Raw genomic sequence first — 20,348 nt, 5'->3', positions numbered from 1 at the left:
CCATGTGCTTCAATTCTCCAAGAGCTCCCCTACAACCCTCATCTTCTTTAAGCTCCTTCACATTGCCCTCCAGCCTAGAGACCTAGGACCCAGAAATCCCAGCTGTAGCCAGTCATTGATTTTTCACCATTTTGCAGAGGTCTCTGAATGCAGAGCACATTCTCTGGACCAGCTGAGCCTGCTACTGCAGTGAACCTGAGACCATGCAGAGCACAGTTCTGTAAATACTGTGCAAACAGCAGCTCCAGACTGCAAGGGCAGGCAGTGCTTATTCCTAGCTTCCAGAAAAACAAAGCTAAGAGGAGAAGGCCTCTAAGAAGTGTGTGGCAGACTGCAGAGGGTGTTCAGTGATCACCAGTTGTGGTCTGCTCTAGTCAGCTGCTTACCACCTTGTGCAAACTTGTTTGCTCAAGTCAAAACAGGGTAAAGTTCAAGAACCCAAAGAGTTATCAGCCACACTGTGAGCTAGTTCATAAATAAAGTAAGATAGCCAGGCAAAACAAAACAAAACCACAGGCCACTTCTTTTAGAATGGCTTCATGAGAAGAACACGCATGTCAGGGCGAGAAACATCATAGCCAACTCATCTAGCTTTCATGGCCTAATCTTTTCTTCTGTCACATTTCTGGTAACTTCTTGGTGACATCAACTGCTTCTGGGTACATAGCAGCATGCTTCTCCCCCTCCCACCGCCCCCCCCCCCCCCGTGTGGTGTGTGTGTGTGTGTTATTCTTTACAGGAACAGGAATGAAGGGAGAAAGACGGAGGCCTCAACATAGTCTTGTATTCTTGGAGACAGGGAGTCTTCACTTGTAATGGGGGCAATCTGTGGGGTTCCCAACAAGGGACTCACAGATCAATCTTTCCATAACAAGAGTAATAACAATTCAATCTTTTCCTTCCTTCCTTCCTTTTTTTTTTTTTTTGGTTTTTCAAGACAGGGTTTCTCTGTGTAGCCCCAGCTGTCCTGAAACTCACTCTGCAGAGCAGGCCAGCCTTGAACTTAAGAGATCTGCCAGCCTTTGCCTCCCAGCTGCTGGGATTAAAGGCATGCACATCGACTGCCTGGTGGATTATTTCTATTTTTAACACAAGTAATTGCTTCAAAGATTAAGAACACTCAGTAAACCCAGGTATGTTCCACAAAAATCTATAGCTGTCATAAAACATTTTTTTCTAAAACTAAGATTACTGACCATCTTTGTATGTATATATACATGCATATGTGCTTATGTCCATATGTGTGTGAAGATATATATGGCTATGTATTTGTGTGTGTGTGTGTGTGTGTGTGTGTGTGTGTGTGTGATCTCAAACTAACATGTGGAGGGAATCTAAGGAATCAGGTAATATTGGTGGCTGTTTTGACTACTTCCATTTCCCTGCTTCATGTTCTTGGTGAAGGGGACACCAAAGTCAGAGCATCACAGGTATCCACCCAGTTATATTCCCAGACAAAGTCCATCTGAATGCACTGATTATCTCAAATTTTCTACCTAATCAGAACAATCCTGTAAGAAATTGCTAAAGACAATGGTGAAGAATTAGTTATAAATGCACACCTTTACAGAATTAGATCTTTTTGATCCACCTCCCTAGCTGTCATTCACTTTTATTGTAGCACTGATCTCAAAGTCTGAGATGTACACATCATCAAGTAAAACCCATGGAGACAAGGGCATGAACACAGCAGCACACACATGAGACAAGGGTGTGAACACAGCAGCACACATAGAGAGACAAGAGTGGAACACAGCAGCACACATTAAGAGACAAGGGTGTGAACACAGCAGCACATGGCAAGGACACTTTCATGATGTGTCAAGTGTGGATGTTCTTTCAAAGGGGTCCCCATTAGAGAATGCTTTGTCAGGACGCAGTAACTTCACAGCTGGTTCCAGGTAGTAACTAGACACTTCAAATCCTTACTCAGTCCTATACAACCAGTTTGATGCTGAACAAAAAGTAGAAATATTTCCACTCAGGACAAATGTGGTGTGATTCCATCTGTCTGGTCAGTCCAACACAGTTAAGAGCATGGATAATTGGCACTTGATAAACCTGAAGTCTATGGACACTTGATACTTTGGTTTAATAGCTGGTGAGGTAAGGCTTCCATTGGTTCTGCATAAAACTCAAAATTGTATTGAAGGTGGGTGAAAAGCCAGACGAACATCAGCTGCAGAAATTCCTTTACATGGAAACACTCAGCTGAGACAAACAGGCTTCCTTCAGAAGTCACAAAGTGTTTAATGAAACAAAGTTTGGGGAAACTGAGGCATGCATTTAAAAAGGATACAGCATCACCCTAGAAAACATAAAATGTTAAATTTGTCAGAAGGCTTGACTTCTTTGTTAGTCGAGAAAGAGAAATAAATGTTAAGATATCAGTGAGTTCCACAATTCTCACATAGATGTATCTATTCTTGGGTCAGCTGTCTAAACCTGACACCTCAACTAGACATGGGACATACAAATGTACACAACTTGTTTTCCTATATTCAAAAACATCAGTATGTCTTCTAGAAATTTCAGCAAATATATAACCTGGTTGACTCCTTCAGACTGTGCCTTCATATTATAACTTCAGCCAGAAAGTTCTCTAAAAACTGGCTATCTACTTCTTGGTTGTAAAGTGAATATTTACTGTTTTTTGATTATGAAAGCAAAGAATACTTAATACCAGGAGGAAAGACCTACTGGCAGCCTCTTAGGAACCCCGCCCCCCAAAGCTCTGACATCATAAACAATCCTGAATACTAGCCTGTTAAAGACTCTATAGTGCTGATCCTCTCCCCCAAGTTCTTTAAGGTGTAATTTACACACACCCCAGTTCTTAGGGTATATTCAGCAAGCACCAACAAACACAGTTACATAAGCACACCACAGGTGGTATAAGGCATCTTCGCCTCACGATCTTACATGGTTTCTATGTGCTGTCCTGGGTTAGACCCAGCTCCCTGAACAACCCCCATGGGTCTATTTTGTGTCCTCTAAGCTCTGCCATGAAGTATAGCATGTGGTTTCATCAGAGCATTTGAGACTCCTGACCAGGAGCATCAACTGCACAGCTGTTCCACAATTTTGCCCAGCCTGGGGCAATTATGAACAATACAACTAAAGGCACTGGTTTTGCTTACAGGTTTTTGGAGGTGGGGGCATGTGTGCTGAAGATTGAACCCAGAGAAAGAACTCTACCACTGAACCACACTCTCAGTGCTTACAGGCTATTATATTAACATAGATACTCACTTGCCTTCAGTTAAGGCCCAAGAGTGTGCTTGCTGGGTGCTTGCTAGGTGATTGTAGACTATAAATGTCACATTTCTAAAGAGGTAACTTGATCTTATGGTTCCATCAGAAAAGAGCCGGAGTCTGGGTTGCTCCATTCAAGTCCAATCAAGTTAAGTCTGAGTGTCCCTGTCACTCCTTGCTATTAATAGTTCTAAAAATTATAGACAAGTCACTACAGTGTGATCTCCACAAGAGGCGGGGCTACACAGAGAAACCTTGTTTGGAAAAAAAACCAAAACCAAACCAAACCAAAATTACAGCCATCTTAATAGGTATGATTTTAACTTGTGCTTCTTGAGTGGCCAATGGGACACAGTGCCTAGGTGTGTTCATTTGGCATGTCTTCTTCCTTGGTGAGCTGTCTGTACATGCCTTTTTTGCTTTTGTTTTTTGATACAGAGTTCCTCTGTGTAGCCCTGGCTATCATGGACCTTACTCTGTAGACCAGGCCAGCCTCCATCTCAGAGATCTGCCTGCTTCTGCCTCCTGAGTGCTGGGATTAAAGGTGTGCATCACCATGGCCTGGTGGTTCTGGTCCACTTTCAAACTAGGCTACCTTTGATCACTGAGTCATTTTTATTGTTACAGTTTTGTATTGTTTTGTTTTGATTTGTGACAAAATGTTGCTGTTTAGTCCAGACTTGCTTCCAGCTCATGATCCTACCTCAGTCACCATGCCCAACTACTATGCCAAGCTGAGAGTGTTTAGTATAGCCTGGAAACAAGTTCTTTATCAGGTAAATGATTTGCAAGTATTTTCTCTTAGCTTATGATTTAGTATCTCTTAAGAAGCTGGAATCAACTCTGACGAAGTTAGGTTTTTCATTGTGACATCTAAAACAGCTTTGCCTGAGCTGAGATGGCAAAGACTGCCATGTTTTTTCTAGAAGCTCTATCTTACACTTAGGCCTATGAGGCAGGCTGCATTTATACAAATGGTAAAGGTCCTGTCTATCTGAGCCGTCTTTCTGCTTGCAACCATATTGAAAAATTGTCTTTTCTCCATTGAATTACTTCAGCACCTTTTTTCTGAGCAGCAGCTGACTATGCATGTATGTTATGTATGGACTTCCCACTCTGTCCTTTCAGTATGTGCAACCTTCACACGAGACCATCTACCACAGTCTTGATCACTATAGTTCTATATTACATGCTGAAACTCTAATCACTTGTAAGATAAAATGTTTTCTTCTACAGTGCCTACTTACAAGTTGTTTAATGGGACCCTTTTTATCTGCTCAGAAAGGCCAAGCACAGATCAGTGCTCACCTTCCCCACTCAACTCTTCATATACAAATCCTTGGCCAAACAAGAATATGTTTGACAGACTGCATCCCAAGGGGTCTGCCATTCCTTCTCCCCAGATAAGCCATCCTTCCAGGCAGCATCTACCATAGTTCTTCTCCTGCTACCTTCTGAATACATTAGTCCTGTTACTTTGTTCTTAGGACTTCAAATGACAACTAAAGAACCAGTCTAAGATGCAGAGGAACCCGTGTGGGGGCCCAGCCTCCTTTAAAGGGCCACAGGCAGACATAGATACAAAGTCAACACATGCACACTCTAGTATTCAGGCTGTGCACCAAGAGGTCATCACACTGAAGCCTGGGGTCAGCAGTGAAGGGCTGGGAGCAGCAGAAGCATGTCCCCTTTCCATAGTGTATCACCCACTAACAGGCTTTTTAAAAAGGGGGCTTACCTGGCCTCAGAGGACCCTCCAGATTCTTCCCCATCACTTGCCAAAAGGAAGCCCATCTCTAGAGGTCTCCATACTACCTATTAGCTGAAAGCTGGAAACCAAAAAGCTGAGCTTGCTAGCATTTGATAAAAAAATTACTGCAAATGTGCAAGAAACTCTGACAGTCATAAACAAAATACATGTGGTTTGTCCATTTTAGGTACAAAGGACTGTGGGTTTTGTTTGTTTTGTCTCTTGTTTTTCTCTGCTTCCTGGTGCACTGCCAAGTCAGGGCCAACTCAAAAGTTATTAGCAGGGTGTGGTGATACATACCTAGAATCCAGCACTCTGGCTATAGCAGGAGGACAGGGGGTACAAAGCCAGACTCTGCTTTAAATTAGGAAAGAAAAGGCGAAGGAAGGAAGAGACTTGGGGGTGGAGGGGTTAATGTATTAGCAAATCTCTATGAACACAGTGACTGACAGTTTAGGGGTCTCAACACCCCATCTCATATAAGACAGCCTACATTCATGTGACAGCCTCCTCTCCTCCCTCAGCAAATGCCCAAGAGTCAAAGGTTAGACAGAGGCCACTCAAAGTCTTCACCAATGAACCCAACCCCCTTAACTGATGCTATCATTCTGATATTGAAGCTGGATGGACAGTCCCAGCAGTTTGTATCAAGCTCTTTCTTATAATCTGGTAACAGTTGTGCCTGTACTGGACAGTCAGCAAGGCACTCACTGAGCACGAGGTTAAGCCTGAGAACAGTGGGACTCTGCCCCTCAGGGAATCATGGGTTTGGCTGGTCCCAGTGTGCCATCTGAAAACACATTTGCACAGGCTGACCTATGGCTAAGACCAGGTCTCAGATGAAGCAGAGAGTAAGCCCTCAGGAGCCCAAAGGTGTGGTCTTAATGCTTCTTTGTGACAGCCAAGCCCAATTAGCAAATGGTATTCTCTAATAGAAAGGCTCTTTTGTATAGTATCTGAAAAGCATAAAATCACTAAAACTCCCAAACCTAAAAGGCTCCTTTGGATTTGGAATACAAGCTTGGAGATGACTTACACTTAATATGATTTATTTATATCATCTGATCCTGGTATTCTGCTGGACTCAATGTCTTGTAAGAATCTGTTCCACCAATTTCAGTCCTCTGGAAAGTTAAGCACTGCTAAACAGAGACAAGAACCCCACCCTGGCACATAGTGATGGGTCATGCTATCTGGGGCTTCTCTCTGTCTACTAAGCTCTCAGTCCACAGAGGGTCTCCTATGAACCTTAGCAAATACATCATGATCCAGTGAAGAGCTGATGCAGATGAACTTAGCTAATAGTGTCAAATGAGTTTACAAACACAGCAAATGTGCTGAGCACTTCCAAGTCCATGATGATACACAATGTGGTTGGTAATGCGGCCATTGGCTGATGGACTTCAGGAACAGCCTTGTCTAGAAACCTTACCTCAAACTGTCTGTCATCATTTCCTACCAAATCACAGCTAGATAATTTATAGTGAGACAGATAATCTACAGTAGGAAAAGGGAGGTGCATTAAGAGTTGGCTCAGTGCTTAAGAGCACTGATTGTTCTTCCAGAGGACCTGAGTTCAATTCCCAGCACCCACACAGTGGTTCACAACCATCTGTAATTCTAATCCCAGGATATCTGATGCCCTCTTCAGGCCTCCACAGGCACTGCACAGATGTGGTATAAATACATGCAGGCAAAACACCTAAACACCATCACTCTCTGTATTCAGTCTCTCCACTACCCCTCATTTATTTTCAGCAAAAGGCATCATGCTCAGAACCTTGGCTCCAGGCCTTAGACCTACCTTAAAGAGGGCCTCTATCCCTCAAATCACCAGACACAGAGCCACAATGGCTGACAGGCTACAGTTTTTTGCCTTTCAAAGTTAAAATTTAAGGATATTAGTTTGGGCATTAATTTTATGAAACATAGAATGCATTTGTGTGTATGTGTGCCTGCAGGTCCGTCTCTCTCCACCTACTCAGCACATACACTATCACACCTGATGTTTTAGAAGTATGGGTTCTGGGGATGAAACTCAGGTCCTCCAACCATTTTACCAACTGAGTAATCTTCCTAATCCTTGGCTTTATTTTAAAACAACAATGAAAGACTCATGGACAAAACCTGGAAAAGTCATTGTTTTAAAAAGCCCGGAGATTTATCTAAGTGTGGTTACTAAGGAAAGAGGGGAGTGGGACAGGAGAAGCTGGTGACAGCATATGTTTGGAACAAAAGCTATAAAGTCCACGTTTCCAGATCAGTCTGCATGGTTAACACAGCGCTGCACTAATCTTTCTCCAGCCATGTCAACGTAGTAAGTGAGAAGCTGACTGACAGAAACCACAGCCACTGAAAGATTTAAGTCACACACTGCTCAAGGCCATCCTCAGCCACATAAACAAATCTGAGCCAGCCTGGGCTACAAGACACCTCATTTCAAAACAAAACAAACAAACAAAAAAACAGAAATTTGTTCTAACCACTAAATTCTTTGTTTTACAAGCAAGTTTTTCTTCTTCAAAAGCCTTACATTTTATACATAAATATAGCTTTAAAAATAAAAAAGGGCAACCTTTTATAATCTTAGCACTCAGGAGGGTTTTGAGGTAGAGGCCAGCCTGGACCACATACCAAAATTATCTCAATGAAGGGGAAGCGGGGGTGTCAGTGTTTTGAGCATGTGACCTGATAGTGTGAACATTCTGCATCTACATGCATTTCTGAGTTTAAATGGTTGCTGCCTACCTGTTCTTAAAGCACTCCTGAAGTTCCAGCCTCACCTGTGTCCACACTGATGTGAAGGGGAAAGATGGCACAGAGATGTTATGATCTTTAACTTCTGACCCCTCTTCCATCTCTTGAATACTGGCACAACAGAGTGTCTTGCCTGGATCACATCAGGTTTATGCAGCAGCAGTCGGAGTTAAACCCAGGGCCTTCTGTATGTCAGGCAAGTGCTCTGTCAACTATGCTATTTTTTTTTTTTTTTAAACACAAAAGACTAACCAACTACACAAGAAATACCAGCACTTACATACTTACTTACTTTCTTTCTTTCTATCTTTTTTTCTTTCTTTAACTTTACATTTTTTAAAAGGGAAGAAAGATCCCAGCTTTAAAGCATGGCTTAGTATGCATATATAAACAAGCTTCTGAAAGTCAAATACAACTAAAACCAATATGTGGAAAAACACATGAACAAAACTCCCAGGCTCATCCTCCCTCCCCACTTTCCCATGGCAACTAACATTGTAGAAATTCCCCTGAGGATAGGTTTCCAGAGTACAGAGCACCTCAGATACTCTTTCTCCCACAACCAGAGGCAGCCAGGATCTAAGGCCAAATGTCCCCATGGGACAGTTGCCATAGCTCAGACCAAGGCATTCTGTGTCTCTCCAAAACAGGACACACGGAGGCAGTTTTGTCGGTGGTCTGAGGGCTTTTGTGTCAGGCACTATTACTGCAGGAGGTAACAGAGCCCAGAGCACTGGAGAAGGATGCAGGGGGCCACCTATGGAGAAGTAAGAGCCTCACAGACCTGGTGGTATGTATGCAGGAGAACCTAGACAAGACTACTCAGTTCCAGGCAAAGAACAGGAGATGACAAGGTCGGAGACAGAGTCAAGTCCAGACTATGACCAACTGTAACCACAGCAGATGCCACCAGAACCAACAAATAAACAGTCCAGACTCAGGAATCCCCTCCCAGAGAAGACTTGCCTTTGGGAACAGATTATACAGAGTGAGGTGAGACACTGAGTAAGATGCAGATAGATGCTGCCTGATCGTGCACATTCTCCCCTCCCCTCATCCTCCCTCTTCCTCCCTCTCCCTCCTTCCCTGCTTTCCTCTCCCCCCTCCCTCCCAGCCTCACACAATTAGATTTACAGGACAACCCCCAGTGTTCAGATGTGTCACATGGTGTTCCCAGTAAGCAGAACTCTCCCTAACTATAGCAGATGAGAAGCAGAAGCAGACACTGACAGCTTGCAAAGTTTACGCAGACCTCAGTGTTTTAAAGCTACTTGTGTACAGTTCTGATGCAATTTATTACAGGTAGACACAGAAACCACATCCTAAGGCTCCCCCTGGCCTGTGTTGCTGAACCACCATCAACTCTAACCCTCACACTCATCAATGTATTCCCTACAATGTTACCGCAAGAGAATCCCATAAATGGAATTAGAGTATACAGTCTTCTGGTATGCGGTGGGATTTTTGTTTTTGTTATGAGATAGTTCTCTTTGTAACTAAAGCTGAATTCCTGATCCTCCTGGCTCTTTCTTCTTAGTGCTGGAATTAAAGTATGCAGCTCCCCACCCTTAGGATGGACTCAAGATCTTCAATAATGACCATCTTTATTGCTGCACAACCCCCATGGTGTGGGAGGTGTTGCTCTCCCCATGATGGTGGACTTGTGTGTGGGTCAATGTCAGCACAGCTATTCATCACAGCAGAAGTGTGACTGACCACAGGGCTGCATGGTGACTGTACACTTTATTTTGTAAGAAGCTGCCAGTTTCTAAATCTGGTCTTATTTGTGATTCCTCCAAAATCCTGGTTATTGGTTGTTGTTGGTGGGTTTTGTTTGTTTGTTTTGTTTTTTAACTTTAGTCATTCTAGGTCCTCTGCCTTTTCCTACAGACTTCAGATGTCTCTGTGTGTAAGGAGCTATGGGTATCAGCTGGAGGCTGTGCTGACCCCTGTGGACAGGGTGACATCTACACTGTACTTGCAGTCAGTAAACGGGGTGTGCTCTGCTTCATTTCAGGTGTCTGACTTTCCATGTTAGTACCTCATCACTTTCAGTTAGATATGTTCATACACACTCCTGTTTATCTCATTACAGATAATATTGTTCTCATTTTGTCCTCCATGTGCTTATTCATGGTTATTACAGAAATGCATCTGCGTTTTCTCTGATTTTAAGTCCTATGAGCTCAACTCATTTATTAGTAAGCTTTTTGTAGACTTCTTGAGATTTTTCAGGTAGTTAACCATGTCAATTATAAGTAGAGACAGTTTTAGGTTTTCTTCCTTCCCACTGTGTATGCTTTGGGACACTGTTAGGAATAGCAATTAGACATCCTTGCCTCGTTTCTGGAGACAGGAACAAAGCATTCAGACTTCACAGTAAAGGACCATGATGCACAGGTGTCTGGATGAGATTGCTCCTGGCTATTTCCAGTTTATTGAGAGCATGTCAAGGCATGTCATGGATGCAGGATGGAGCACAGACTTAGGAAGAATTCTACCATTTATAAGTTAATATGCATGAGTACACATTCATGACTCAGGATGATCGGCACGAGATGCAGAGCCATTGGTGTAAGAGTACACATACACAAATATCTTTACATATTTGTAAAATGTGTACATATACAATACAGAATGTATATACAAATATTAAGCTATATGCTTAATCTAAAGCCAAGCTTGAATTATATTAATGTGAGGCCATGTTTAAAGTAACTTAGATTTCATTTCTATTTATTCCATAACTGGTCATAATAAATTAATACTGGCATTGGCTATTTCATCTTTGAAATGTTTGTCTATAAATTAAAAAGCATCTAATATAGTTTTCAGGTCAAAAAATATAATATCCCAGAGGACTCCAAATCTCAAGAGAGATTTTAAAAAGTCTCAATGCCAAATCTAATTTTAACTTGAAACTTTAAACTCTTACAGAAATCAAGAAGTCCTAAGCAATGTCAGGGTCTGCACCAGAAGAGCCAGAAGCCTGAGGCCTAACAGTTTTCACAGCTTAGAGTTTCTACAAGGAAGAAAACCCAAGTGCTTTCCTAAAACTGTTTTTGGGAAACAACAACAAACATACCCAGAAATCCCTGTGAAGACCCCTTCCCATATTCCCAGCAGCCATGATCCTCCTCCCCATGGCCAACGAAGTCCCAGTATACCTCTGTCTGTTCTTCCACAGGGAACCCCATTATCCACTGCCACAGTGCAATCTCTCAACAGTGTCCCCAAGGCTGTAACCAGAGATTCCAGAGTTTTTATATACACCACCATTTCCTTCCCTCTCCAACAAGAAGTCGGCTTGACACAGCGGTCTGGAAGCCCATAGAGGAGAGTGGAACAATGGCCCCCAGAATGTGATCTAGTACTGACTAGATCACATCCCCCCATTCCACCCCTACATTCCTAGACTTGGGCAGAAAAGGGGCTACAGAGGATGGAATGTAGGACAACTCCCAAAACCCAGCTCGCAGGGCCTTCTATGGTGCTTCTTTCTAGACTTGCACTGGACACAGGAAGGAATGTTCTGAGTTTTCTGCCTTCTAATTGTACCTAGGCCTAGCAGACCAGCTCCAGGCAGGAAAAATGGACCATGGGTTTAGAAAAGAAGATGGCATCTAGTAGAGATACTGAACCTATCCAGAAGTCAGGACTTCCCACTTAGGCGCTTAGGTCCCATCCTGCTTTTGTCTGTCCTCTAGAAGGAGGCTACAACACCTAGACAATAGACACACAGGCAAGCGATTAAGAAAGCTCACAGACATAAGATGAACCCAGGAAAAGTGAATGTGAGCAGAAACAAGGTCACAAAGCAGAAAAAAAAATATAAACACCCAGACAAACCCAACAATGGAGTGCTTACAGACAAGCAAAACCAGCACAGCTCAGTAACACAGAACTAGTGACAAGAAACAAAACCAGTCTCATACCAGATACCAACTGGCCACCTTAGAAGCAAAAGAATGGCAGAAAACATCTAAAATAAACAGAATGTATCTCTATATCCAACCAAAGTATGATTGTGAGTACATTTTTAGATAGACAAAGATATGGATTACCATTCACAAATCCTCCATAAAAAGATTATGTAAAAAAAAAAAATCCAAGTGAAGTACAGGAAGTCAAGAGATTTGTAAAATTAAGTGAAAGATATCCTTAAACAAATGGAAACATCTCGAAATTCCATTATTAAAGTATCTTAACTGCAGGGAAGAAGATATAATAAAAATGTTGAAAGTAAAAGCCAATGAAAAGAAAACAAACTGTACATCTTACAAACAACTTGGAAAAGAAAACCCTGGATAATCTACCACCAGGGAAAGATGACACATAAGAGAACAAACTAAAACATCAAGTAGGGTGGAGTGATGCTCAGTGGTTAAGAGCACTGGCTACTCTTCTAGAGGACCTGCGCCCACATGGCAGCTCAAAACTGCCTGTAACTCCAGTTTCAGGGCATCTGCCACCCTCCCACAGACATACATACAGGCAAAACACCAATGCACATTAAATTAAAATGCGATTTTAAAAATCAGGTAAATTCAAATAGGCCAGCAATAATACAGATTAAACTCAGCTTCTTAAAATGGACTCACAGATTAAATGCAAGCATAAAACTTATATATTGCTGAAAGGAAACAAGCCTAAACAGAGGTAACCCAAGTGCAGATGAATAAGCAGAACTGAAGTGTAGTTAAATAATCATACAAATGAGTTGCTTTTCTATTAGCAAAGGTGTAGCTCACCATGGGAAATAAATTTACAAATCATACTTTACACAACTTAAAAATAGCATATACAAAGCAAAAGCAGATCATAACAGAATCACAGATCAGAGTGGGAAACTACTGTCATTCTTTTCGGAAGAGACTGATGTTACAGGGGAATAGATAACACAATGACCAACTTCACATAGAAAACTCTTCATGTACCCAAAACACAAACACTTTAATCATATAGGGAACATGCACATCATAACTGTAAATATTACTATGTTCAAACCACTGAGAAAAAAATATAAAAATATTTCCTAAAGTCAAACCCAACTGGGTATGTATTCATTAACTTCAGTGAACTAAAAAATAATGAGTATTAAAAACCAATAAGCTAAAAGGCAAACTGAATGTCTTTTGAATTAAAAGAACTCATTCTAAATAGCTTTAAAGTGCAACAGAAAACCAAACAGTAAAGATGAACACAGACAAGAACAATAACCACACAGTGAGATCCTTGGGACGGGCAGAGATCGAGTAAGCTCATGTTAGAAATGAAGACACTAGAGAGTTTCCAAGACCCCATACAAGAATACAGGGAACTCAAAGAGCTAGAAAGTATTAGGGAAAGGAAAAAAAATCACATAGAAAACAAAGATGTAGTTAATAAGTGGAACCAAAATCTGATTCCCTGAAGAATAAAGATACAGCACATATGTCATCATGATGGGTTTCTTCAAGTATGTATAGGACAGAAAGCACTAACTTTGGCATAATAGCATATTAACAGAAAGAAGGCTGTTGGTTCTTTTGTGGAAACAATTTTGTATTTATCCATGTCACATCACAAGGGGTCAGTTAAAATCAAATCAAATAACAAAGAAAAAGAAATAACCTATAACTCAACCCACTGCACACTTCACCTGCTGCTTGGTAATCTCCAAACACTTTTGTTCTTTTTAAGTTTTCTGAAGTTTCATTATGCAATACTTAGGATAGACAATGTAAAAGGGGGAGGAGGAAGGGACAGGAAGGAGGAAGAAAAGAGGAGGAAGAGGGGAAAGGGGAGGGGAAAGAGAGGAAGAGGGAGAAGGGGAGGGGGAGGAGGAGGAGGAGGAGGAGAAAACACTCAATGAAAATATCTGAGCATCAATGTAGAAATGCCAACAGAACAGAAACACAAAACTTCCTGGGAATAGTTTCCTTGTGTTCATTTTACAGCATATGCACCGTCGTCAACACACGCCACTGCACTGTGCTTTAAACATACATAAATTTTGTATTATATGTGCTTTTTTACCAATTTGCTTTCTGTCCTATACATACTTGAAGAAACCCATCATGATGACATATGTGCTGTATTTTTATCAGCCTACAAAATTAAGGAAGAATTTATTCAACAGTGATATAATACACTTCTTTAGTAGGTTGGGGCATCCACGAGGCTCTGGGTTCTTTATGTGCACACACGTGCACGTGCGTGCGTACACACACACACACACACACACACACACACACGAGAACTACTTGATCACATGATGTGTACATCTTTCTTTACCAGGGTATTGCCAAACTGTCTTCTAAATTACACAACTGTTACTGATTTTCACAACATTTGGCTTGGTCTCTCTTCACGTGTGGAAAGCAGAAAGGTGTCTTACTACAGTTCTTTTCTGCCTCACCCTGTCTTACATATTTACATCCATGCTTGTTCTGTCACCTGGCTTTTATTTTCTGATTTAAATGGCTTTACTCACCAAAATCTCCAGCTCAAATACTCTAAAAAAGTCTGAGTGAACCAGGTGGCCTTTGAAGGCAGAGACCACCCACCATCCCTTCTTTTCTAGAACCCAACAGTCTAATAAACTCTGTCTTGACAGTGCTTTATATGGCATCATCAACGTAACATGTCAGCATCATGAGCATCTCGCTCATCTCCAGGGGCCTGCAGCTCGCACAGCAACACTCTTGTCTATGGAGTCTGATGTCCTCTGCATCAGAATATGTTTCTCTGAGATTAAATAAAATCTAAAGCTGATGGCACCTTCAGTTCAGCAAATCCTTTCAAGTCAAAACAATTTCTTGTATGACCTTCATGACTGATATGGTTCAAGGGGACAAAGCTCATCTAACCTGAAGCAGCAAGCCCTTCCACCACAGACAGGTGATTCTGGACACCAGTACAAAGGATGCTGGGGGAGAAGGCAAGGGCAGCTGGGAATGCCAAGGGCCTCATATCAACAGCCCCACATATACAGGCATGTAGCATGGCAGTTTCCTAGTCTGCCCTTTGTTTCCATGGTGATGGGGCAAAGTTCCCACCTGTACAACGAAAAAGCAAACAAAATGCCACAGGAAAGCTGTTTATCTCACAGAGGAAGAAATAGCAGAGTGGTCACTTACTTAGTCAAGGTCACAATTAGCATGAGTCCGATTTCTAATTCTCCACACAGTGGGTAATAGTCATGTTACCACTTCAGTGTGGTATGGCAAGACTATTGAAGGACATTTGCAGAAAGGGACAGCCAGGGTTGCTGCCAGAAAACAATCTAAGAAGATGGGAAGGAAATGAACTCAGACTTTAAGAAAAAAAAGCTAGAATGAGTGCCCTAAAAGGTTCTCCTCAACAATACCCTAGTTACCTTTGTTTTAAAAACACCCTTAGACATTTTCCCTGATAAGTCTGAAATAACATGTCTGCCAGCTTAGGAACACACAGTATTCATGAAATCAAATTTCTTAAGACATATATAATCAAAAATCTCTTTGAAATTATTTCCAACTAACGTAACCAACTAAGAGCAGCGGCAGACCACCTACCTACTGCAGGGGCATCGTACTCATCGCCAAGCAGGATTTCTGGAGCGGAGTAGGCGAGAGATCCACAGCTCGTCGTGAGCTTCTTTCCAGGCTGAAATTTGTTGCTGAAGCCAAAGTCTGTCAACTTCACAAGACCTTGTTTTTCAAAAAAGACTACATTCTCTGGTTTCAAGTCTCTGTGAACCACATGCAGTTTATGGCAGTAAGATATGGCATGGACTATCTGAGCAAAGTACTTCTTGGCCAAGTCTTCATTGAGACCCTCCTCATGCTTCATTATGTAGTCAAACATGTCTCCTCCATCCCCAAGTTCTAGAATGAGATACAACTTGGTCTGAGTGTCTATGACTTCATAGAGACGCACAATGTTGGGGTGCTGCACTAGCTTCATGCACCTCACTTCCTGGAAGAGGTGGCCAGTGGCCAGAGTGTCCAGCTTCGTCTTGTCAATGACTTTCACTGCCACCTTCTCACCTGTAAAGACATGCCTGGCAAGTTTGACCACTGCGAAATGACCTCGACCCAAGGTTTTATCCAGATCATATAATCCAGCAATTTTTCCATCATATCCTCGCTTGAAACCTGCCATGCTGGTTCAACGAAGGGAAAAATACTTAAAGTGCTTGCAGTGAGTCTTCTCAGATGAGCGTATCTGCTGGAAGTAAGGCCTTCATTGTCAACATCATAATGGATACCTGTAAAACAAGAGAGACAATCAACCTGTGGATTTTCTTTATATTTATTTAATTATTTTATTTTGAGAGCCTTAAGTCAATTGAGATATAAAATGAGTCAGAGACATAATTTAAAAAGCTATTTATATAGTTAGCGATTACAATTCAAAACAAAAGTTGAGAAGTACCACAGTCCACAAACAAAAAGTAGCAGCTCATTGGAAGCAATTTTTTGAGTGGAGAGGAGGGATATCAGAAATAAGTAACTGACAAGTTTGATAAGCTATGTTTAAACAACAGATATTTTCCAAAAGTAAAATTCCATCAGACTTTAAAACTATGGTGAGATACCCCCAGCAATGGGCAGACACCTTGTTGGTGGTGCTCTTATACCAGTCAGGGGCAGGGCAGATGGCAGCCCTTTGTTTCATCCTAGTTTGATAGGTAGCCTGGTAACCAAAGCTGTTTTATGCCTAGGACATAAAAATCAAATCAAATCCAGGTAGCACAGAAGGAAGACAGAGACCCAAGGAAGACCACAATGCCCTCCAGCCCATGGCACGGGTGGACCATAGACACCCCCTTGTCTCCAAGCCATTCAGCACAATGGAGGATGTTGCCTAGGGGCCCAGAGGTGTATGGCCAGCCTGCAGTGGGAGCCAGTACAACGTGTGAGTATGTGGTGGGCAGACGGGAGAAAAAGAAGTGAAGCAGCTTGAGCATTGTGGAGAGATGGAACTGGAGACGTGATGGGGGAGAGTAGTAGTAGCCTGGTATGAGTGCCAGCCCCACTCCCTAAGGCCACAGTCAGGTCCCAGCCTGAGCTGCCACTGAGGGTCATGTCTAAGTCCATGACTACGCAGCAACAGGGGTCAAAGTTGATGTCCATAACTCCTATTACTACTGGAGTACATGGGGCTGTCCTTGGTCCAGACAGCCTCCAAGGATCACGAGAGTCATGTGGAGGTTCATGGGTTGTGCATAACTGGCGGCCTCCCCTCATTAGATGCAGCAAGCCCTAGAGAGCTGGTCCCATCTCTCATCTCTCGCCAGCAGCAGAACTGGGGAGAGCAGACCCTGTGCCTTGCCCGGGAAGCTCAGTGGAACTGGTCCTGGCAGCAGAGGTATGAGTGAGCCACCTCTCATGATGGCCTGAGTGTGGGAGAGCTGACCCTGGCACTCATTTGCTAAGGGTAGCACTGGTGCAGAGGTGATGCCCCTGTTCCTTTCGCAGTTGGAAAAGCTGCCCACAAGGTCATGAGCTCAGGAGAGCTATCACTGCCCCTCATCAGCTGCAGGATTCAGGACAGCACACTTGGTACAGTGGGCCCCAAACCTTGACTGGGCAGCACAGTGGAGCTGCCCCCAAAGGCATGAAAGCAGGAAAACTGACTTTCCCTCTTGACAATGGTGGCAATGGGCAGTCTAGCTGAAGTAGCTTAGACACCACCCAGACCCAGGCCCCTGAATGGGCTCACTCCAAAATCTTACCATCTGCAAACTACTAGGACACATGAAAGGGCCAGTCCTGTTACCTAAAGCTACAGGATCTCCATGACACAGAACGACAACAGGATAACAAGGAGGAGTCCAGATGAGGATCCAATACTGATGCTATCATAGTAGCCAAAGGTCTCAAACCAGACCAATGTCTCATTCCTTGCAAGGAACACTTGCAAGTGAAGATGTGTGGACAGAGGGTCACACTGTAGGACACACTATGGCATACTACAGTTTCCATGATGAGATGTTTTCTATGCTTTGTTGTCGCTGATCTGTATATTTGTGTGTTTTATTTTGGGGGGCAGGTTGTAAGGTTGAAGAGGACATGAGAGGATACGGAGATGAACAGGACTCAGATGCATAATGTAAAACTCACAAAAACTCAATAAAAAGTTTTTTTAAAAATATGGTGAGAGTTCACAAAAAAGGGAAAACGGAGAATAAGCACGTAGGCAGAAAGCCAGCAACCATGTGCTGTCATCCAGAGACCAGCTATAGTTGGGAGGGTATAGGATAGCTCCTTTGGCACAGTCTTCTCTCACCTCCTCTCCCTGCATCTCCAAGTGATGCCAAGTAATCTGCAAATTATTATCTGAAGACCATTTTGTCATTGCCCCAATTTTAAATCAATACTGACACAAAGAGGATATATAAACAAAACTCTTACTACATTTGAAATAAAACTTATTTCCCAAGCAACTCTCTGCTTCCTGACAGCATGGTTTAGGCAGTCCTGGACACAGCAGGCACTCAACACTCTGGATGGAGGTCGCTCACTCTTTATGGCCATTATGAGTTTTTCTAACTCACACAAACTGCCATGACCGCTCTCTGTCCCAGAGTATACAAGCATTCACTCTTACAGACCAGCTAAGTCTCAGTTTTTTGGTTTCAGAAGCCAAATTTCATATACTTAAATTTTTCAACCTTTATAATATAAACTTTTGACAGAAATATGTTCTTATAATGTTCTTAACTCAGAAAAAAACCCAAATATATAAAATTATACAAGTTAAAATAGCACTTTAAATCTCACAAACTGAACAAACACTTTAGAAATGAGTAACAGAATCCAGTGACGAGTATGGTAACCTCCCGGACAAGTTGTCACACATGCATGCATGCACACGAGTACACATGCATGCACGCACGCAGACTACTTTGGTGAAGCAGACACACTCCCTGTGCTGTTTAGTGATGGAGGCATACATAACCTCCACCTAAAACTGAAGCACGCCAGGGCAGCATTGCATTAAAGGGTTAGCATGCTATTTCAAAGATCAGAAAAAAAGCCCAAACTACTGAATCTTACCACAGGCACTCATGGAGGTGGGACTGTATTGTGTCACAGGCTCCTGGGGTTAGATTGTCTCATCTTAAACCAAGAAAACTGCATACATGTGACTGATACTAAAGCTAAAAACCAATGTAAGTCAGACTTCAGAGCCCACACTGGAGATCAAGTCCAAGTCTTACATTAGGCAAGCTTCACCACTGAGCTACGTCCTCAGCCTCCAAAGCCCACTCTTGAAGATCTGAGCACTCCAGTAACATCACACTTGATATCTAATAGAGGAAGAGTCAAGATGCAATTATGAAAGTGATGCATTATCATATTAACACTGCTTCAAAACTTACTGCAATAACTTACTTAGGGCTACCTCAAAAACTGGCAGACAATAAACTTAAATGGGCCAACAATAGCATTTTCACTAGCATGTCCATACGTTAGAAGCCACTGTGATCACACTCAGCACTGACTTCTAAATGAGCACTGTACATGTCACACAGCCAGCTTCACACTACCCTTTCCCAGTTTTCACAACTACTCAGCCATCCTGAGGCAGTCTAGGCACATAAAGTAAGTTTGCCTAGACTGCACAGCAGGCTAGGAGGAGCTGACTTAGCCCCAGGGCATATACATGACACCTGTCAATGCTTTAAAACAACCTGTTCTGCTGTTTTTTGACAAACTGACTTGAGAACCAAAAATGAGTCCATTTTTACTAAGATGTTTAATTAATAAACCATATAGGAGCTTGAGAAATGGCTCAGCAGTTAAGAGTGCTTACTGCTCTTGCAGAGGACCTGGGTTCAGTTCCCAAAACCAAGTTTAACTCCAGTCCCAGGGTATCTGACACCCTCTTCTGAACTCCAGTCCCAGGGTATCTGACACCCTCTTCTGAACTCCAGTCCCAGGGTATCTGACATCCCTTTTGGGCACCTGTACTCAGGAGCACAGAGATATAGACACACACATACACACATAAAATATTTTTATTAATATATTCTATGTATAAGTGCTCTATCTGCATGTACACCTGGATCCCATTAGAGATGGTTGTGAGCCACCATGTGGATGCTGGGACTTGAACTCAGAAATCTCTGAAAGAGAAGCCAGTGTTCTTAATTGCTGAGCCATTTCTACAACCCCATAATTTAAAAAAAAAAAAAAAATAGACTACTATGTAATAAAAGTGTTGGAAAGAACCAACTTCTTCTGTACTGTGTATTATCCTGGTTCATCTGAGCTAATAATTGACCAGTATAAGCAGAGAAATCTAAATTGAAAAGTGTATCTGCGTTTGAACAGCAGGTTCCCTAAAGAAACTTTAATTCATATACATTAGGCCAGAGACTCTGTCTAATCTCAATCCTCAGTTAACTCCACGTGTTCAGCTGTTCTTACCTGTCTAAGTGTGTGCTGCATATTTCTGTAAATTCAACTTTCACCTTCAAACAGACTCCTTGGGACTGACTATGCCATTTGCTCATCTTTATTCTTTCCCTCTGTATTTCTGTTTAGATGCATTCTAGAAAGTGGCAAATAGATCAAATTAGATAAATCAATCTAGGGATTGTTAAAAGTAA

General features: G+C 42.3%; 1 protein-coding gene, 1 long non-coding RNA gene and 1 other non-coding gene across 3 annotated transcripts in view; 1 reads left to right on the top strand and 2 right to left on the bottom strand.

The window, feature by feature from the left end:
• Snrk (SNF related kinase) overlaps positions 1 to 15,889 on the bottom strand; it is a 34,121-nt gene extending 18,232 nt beyond the window's left edge. The window contains exon 1 of the mRNA XM_034483678.2: positions 15,301 to 15,889. Within this exon, the coding sequence (XP_034339569.1) occupies positions 15,301 to 15,889 (589 nt within the window). The remainder of the gene's footprint in view (positions 1 to 15,300) is intronic.
• Positions 1,578 to 8,793, bottom strand: LOC143435343 (uncharacterized). Its single transcript, XR_013105565.1, has 2 exons — positions 8,051 to 8,793; positions 1,578 to 2,308 (listed from the first exon to the last, which is right to left on the bottom strand). It is a non-coding gene; the product is annotated as an uncharacterized LOC143435343 (long non-coding RNA).
• A 433-nt stretch (positions 15,890 to 16,322) lies between the features above and the next one.
• Positions 16,323 to 16,460, top strand: LOC117693928 (small nucleolar RNA SNORA48). The gene has a single exon (XR_004604512.1). It is a non-coding gene; the product is annotated as a small nucleolar RNA SNORA48 (small nucleolar RNA).
• The last annotated feature ends 3,888 nt before the right edge of the window (positions 16,461 to 20,348 follow it).

This window comes from Arvicanthis niloticus, chromosome 21, assembly GCF_011762505.2.
Source record: "Arvicanthis niloticus isolate mArvNil1 chromosome 21, mArvNil1.pat.X, whole genome shotgun sequence".
Classification (NCBI taxonomy): domain Eukaryota; kingdom Metazoa; phylum Chordata; class Mammalia; order Rodentia; family Muridae; genus Arvicanthis; species Arvicanthis niloticus.
Note: the sequence above shows the minus strand (reverse complement) of the source record. Positions and strands in the feature narration are given on the sequence as shown.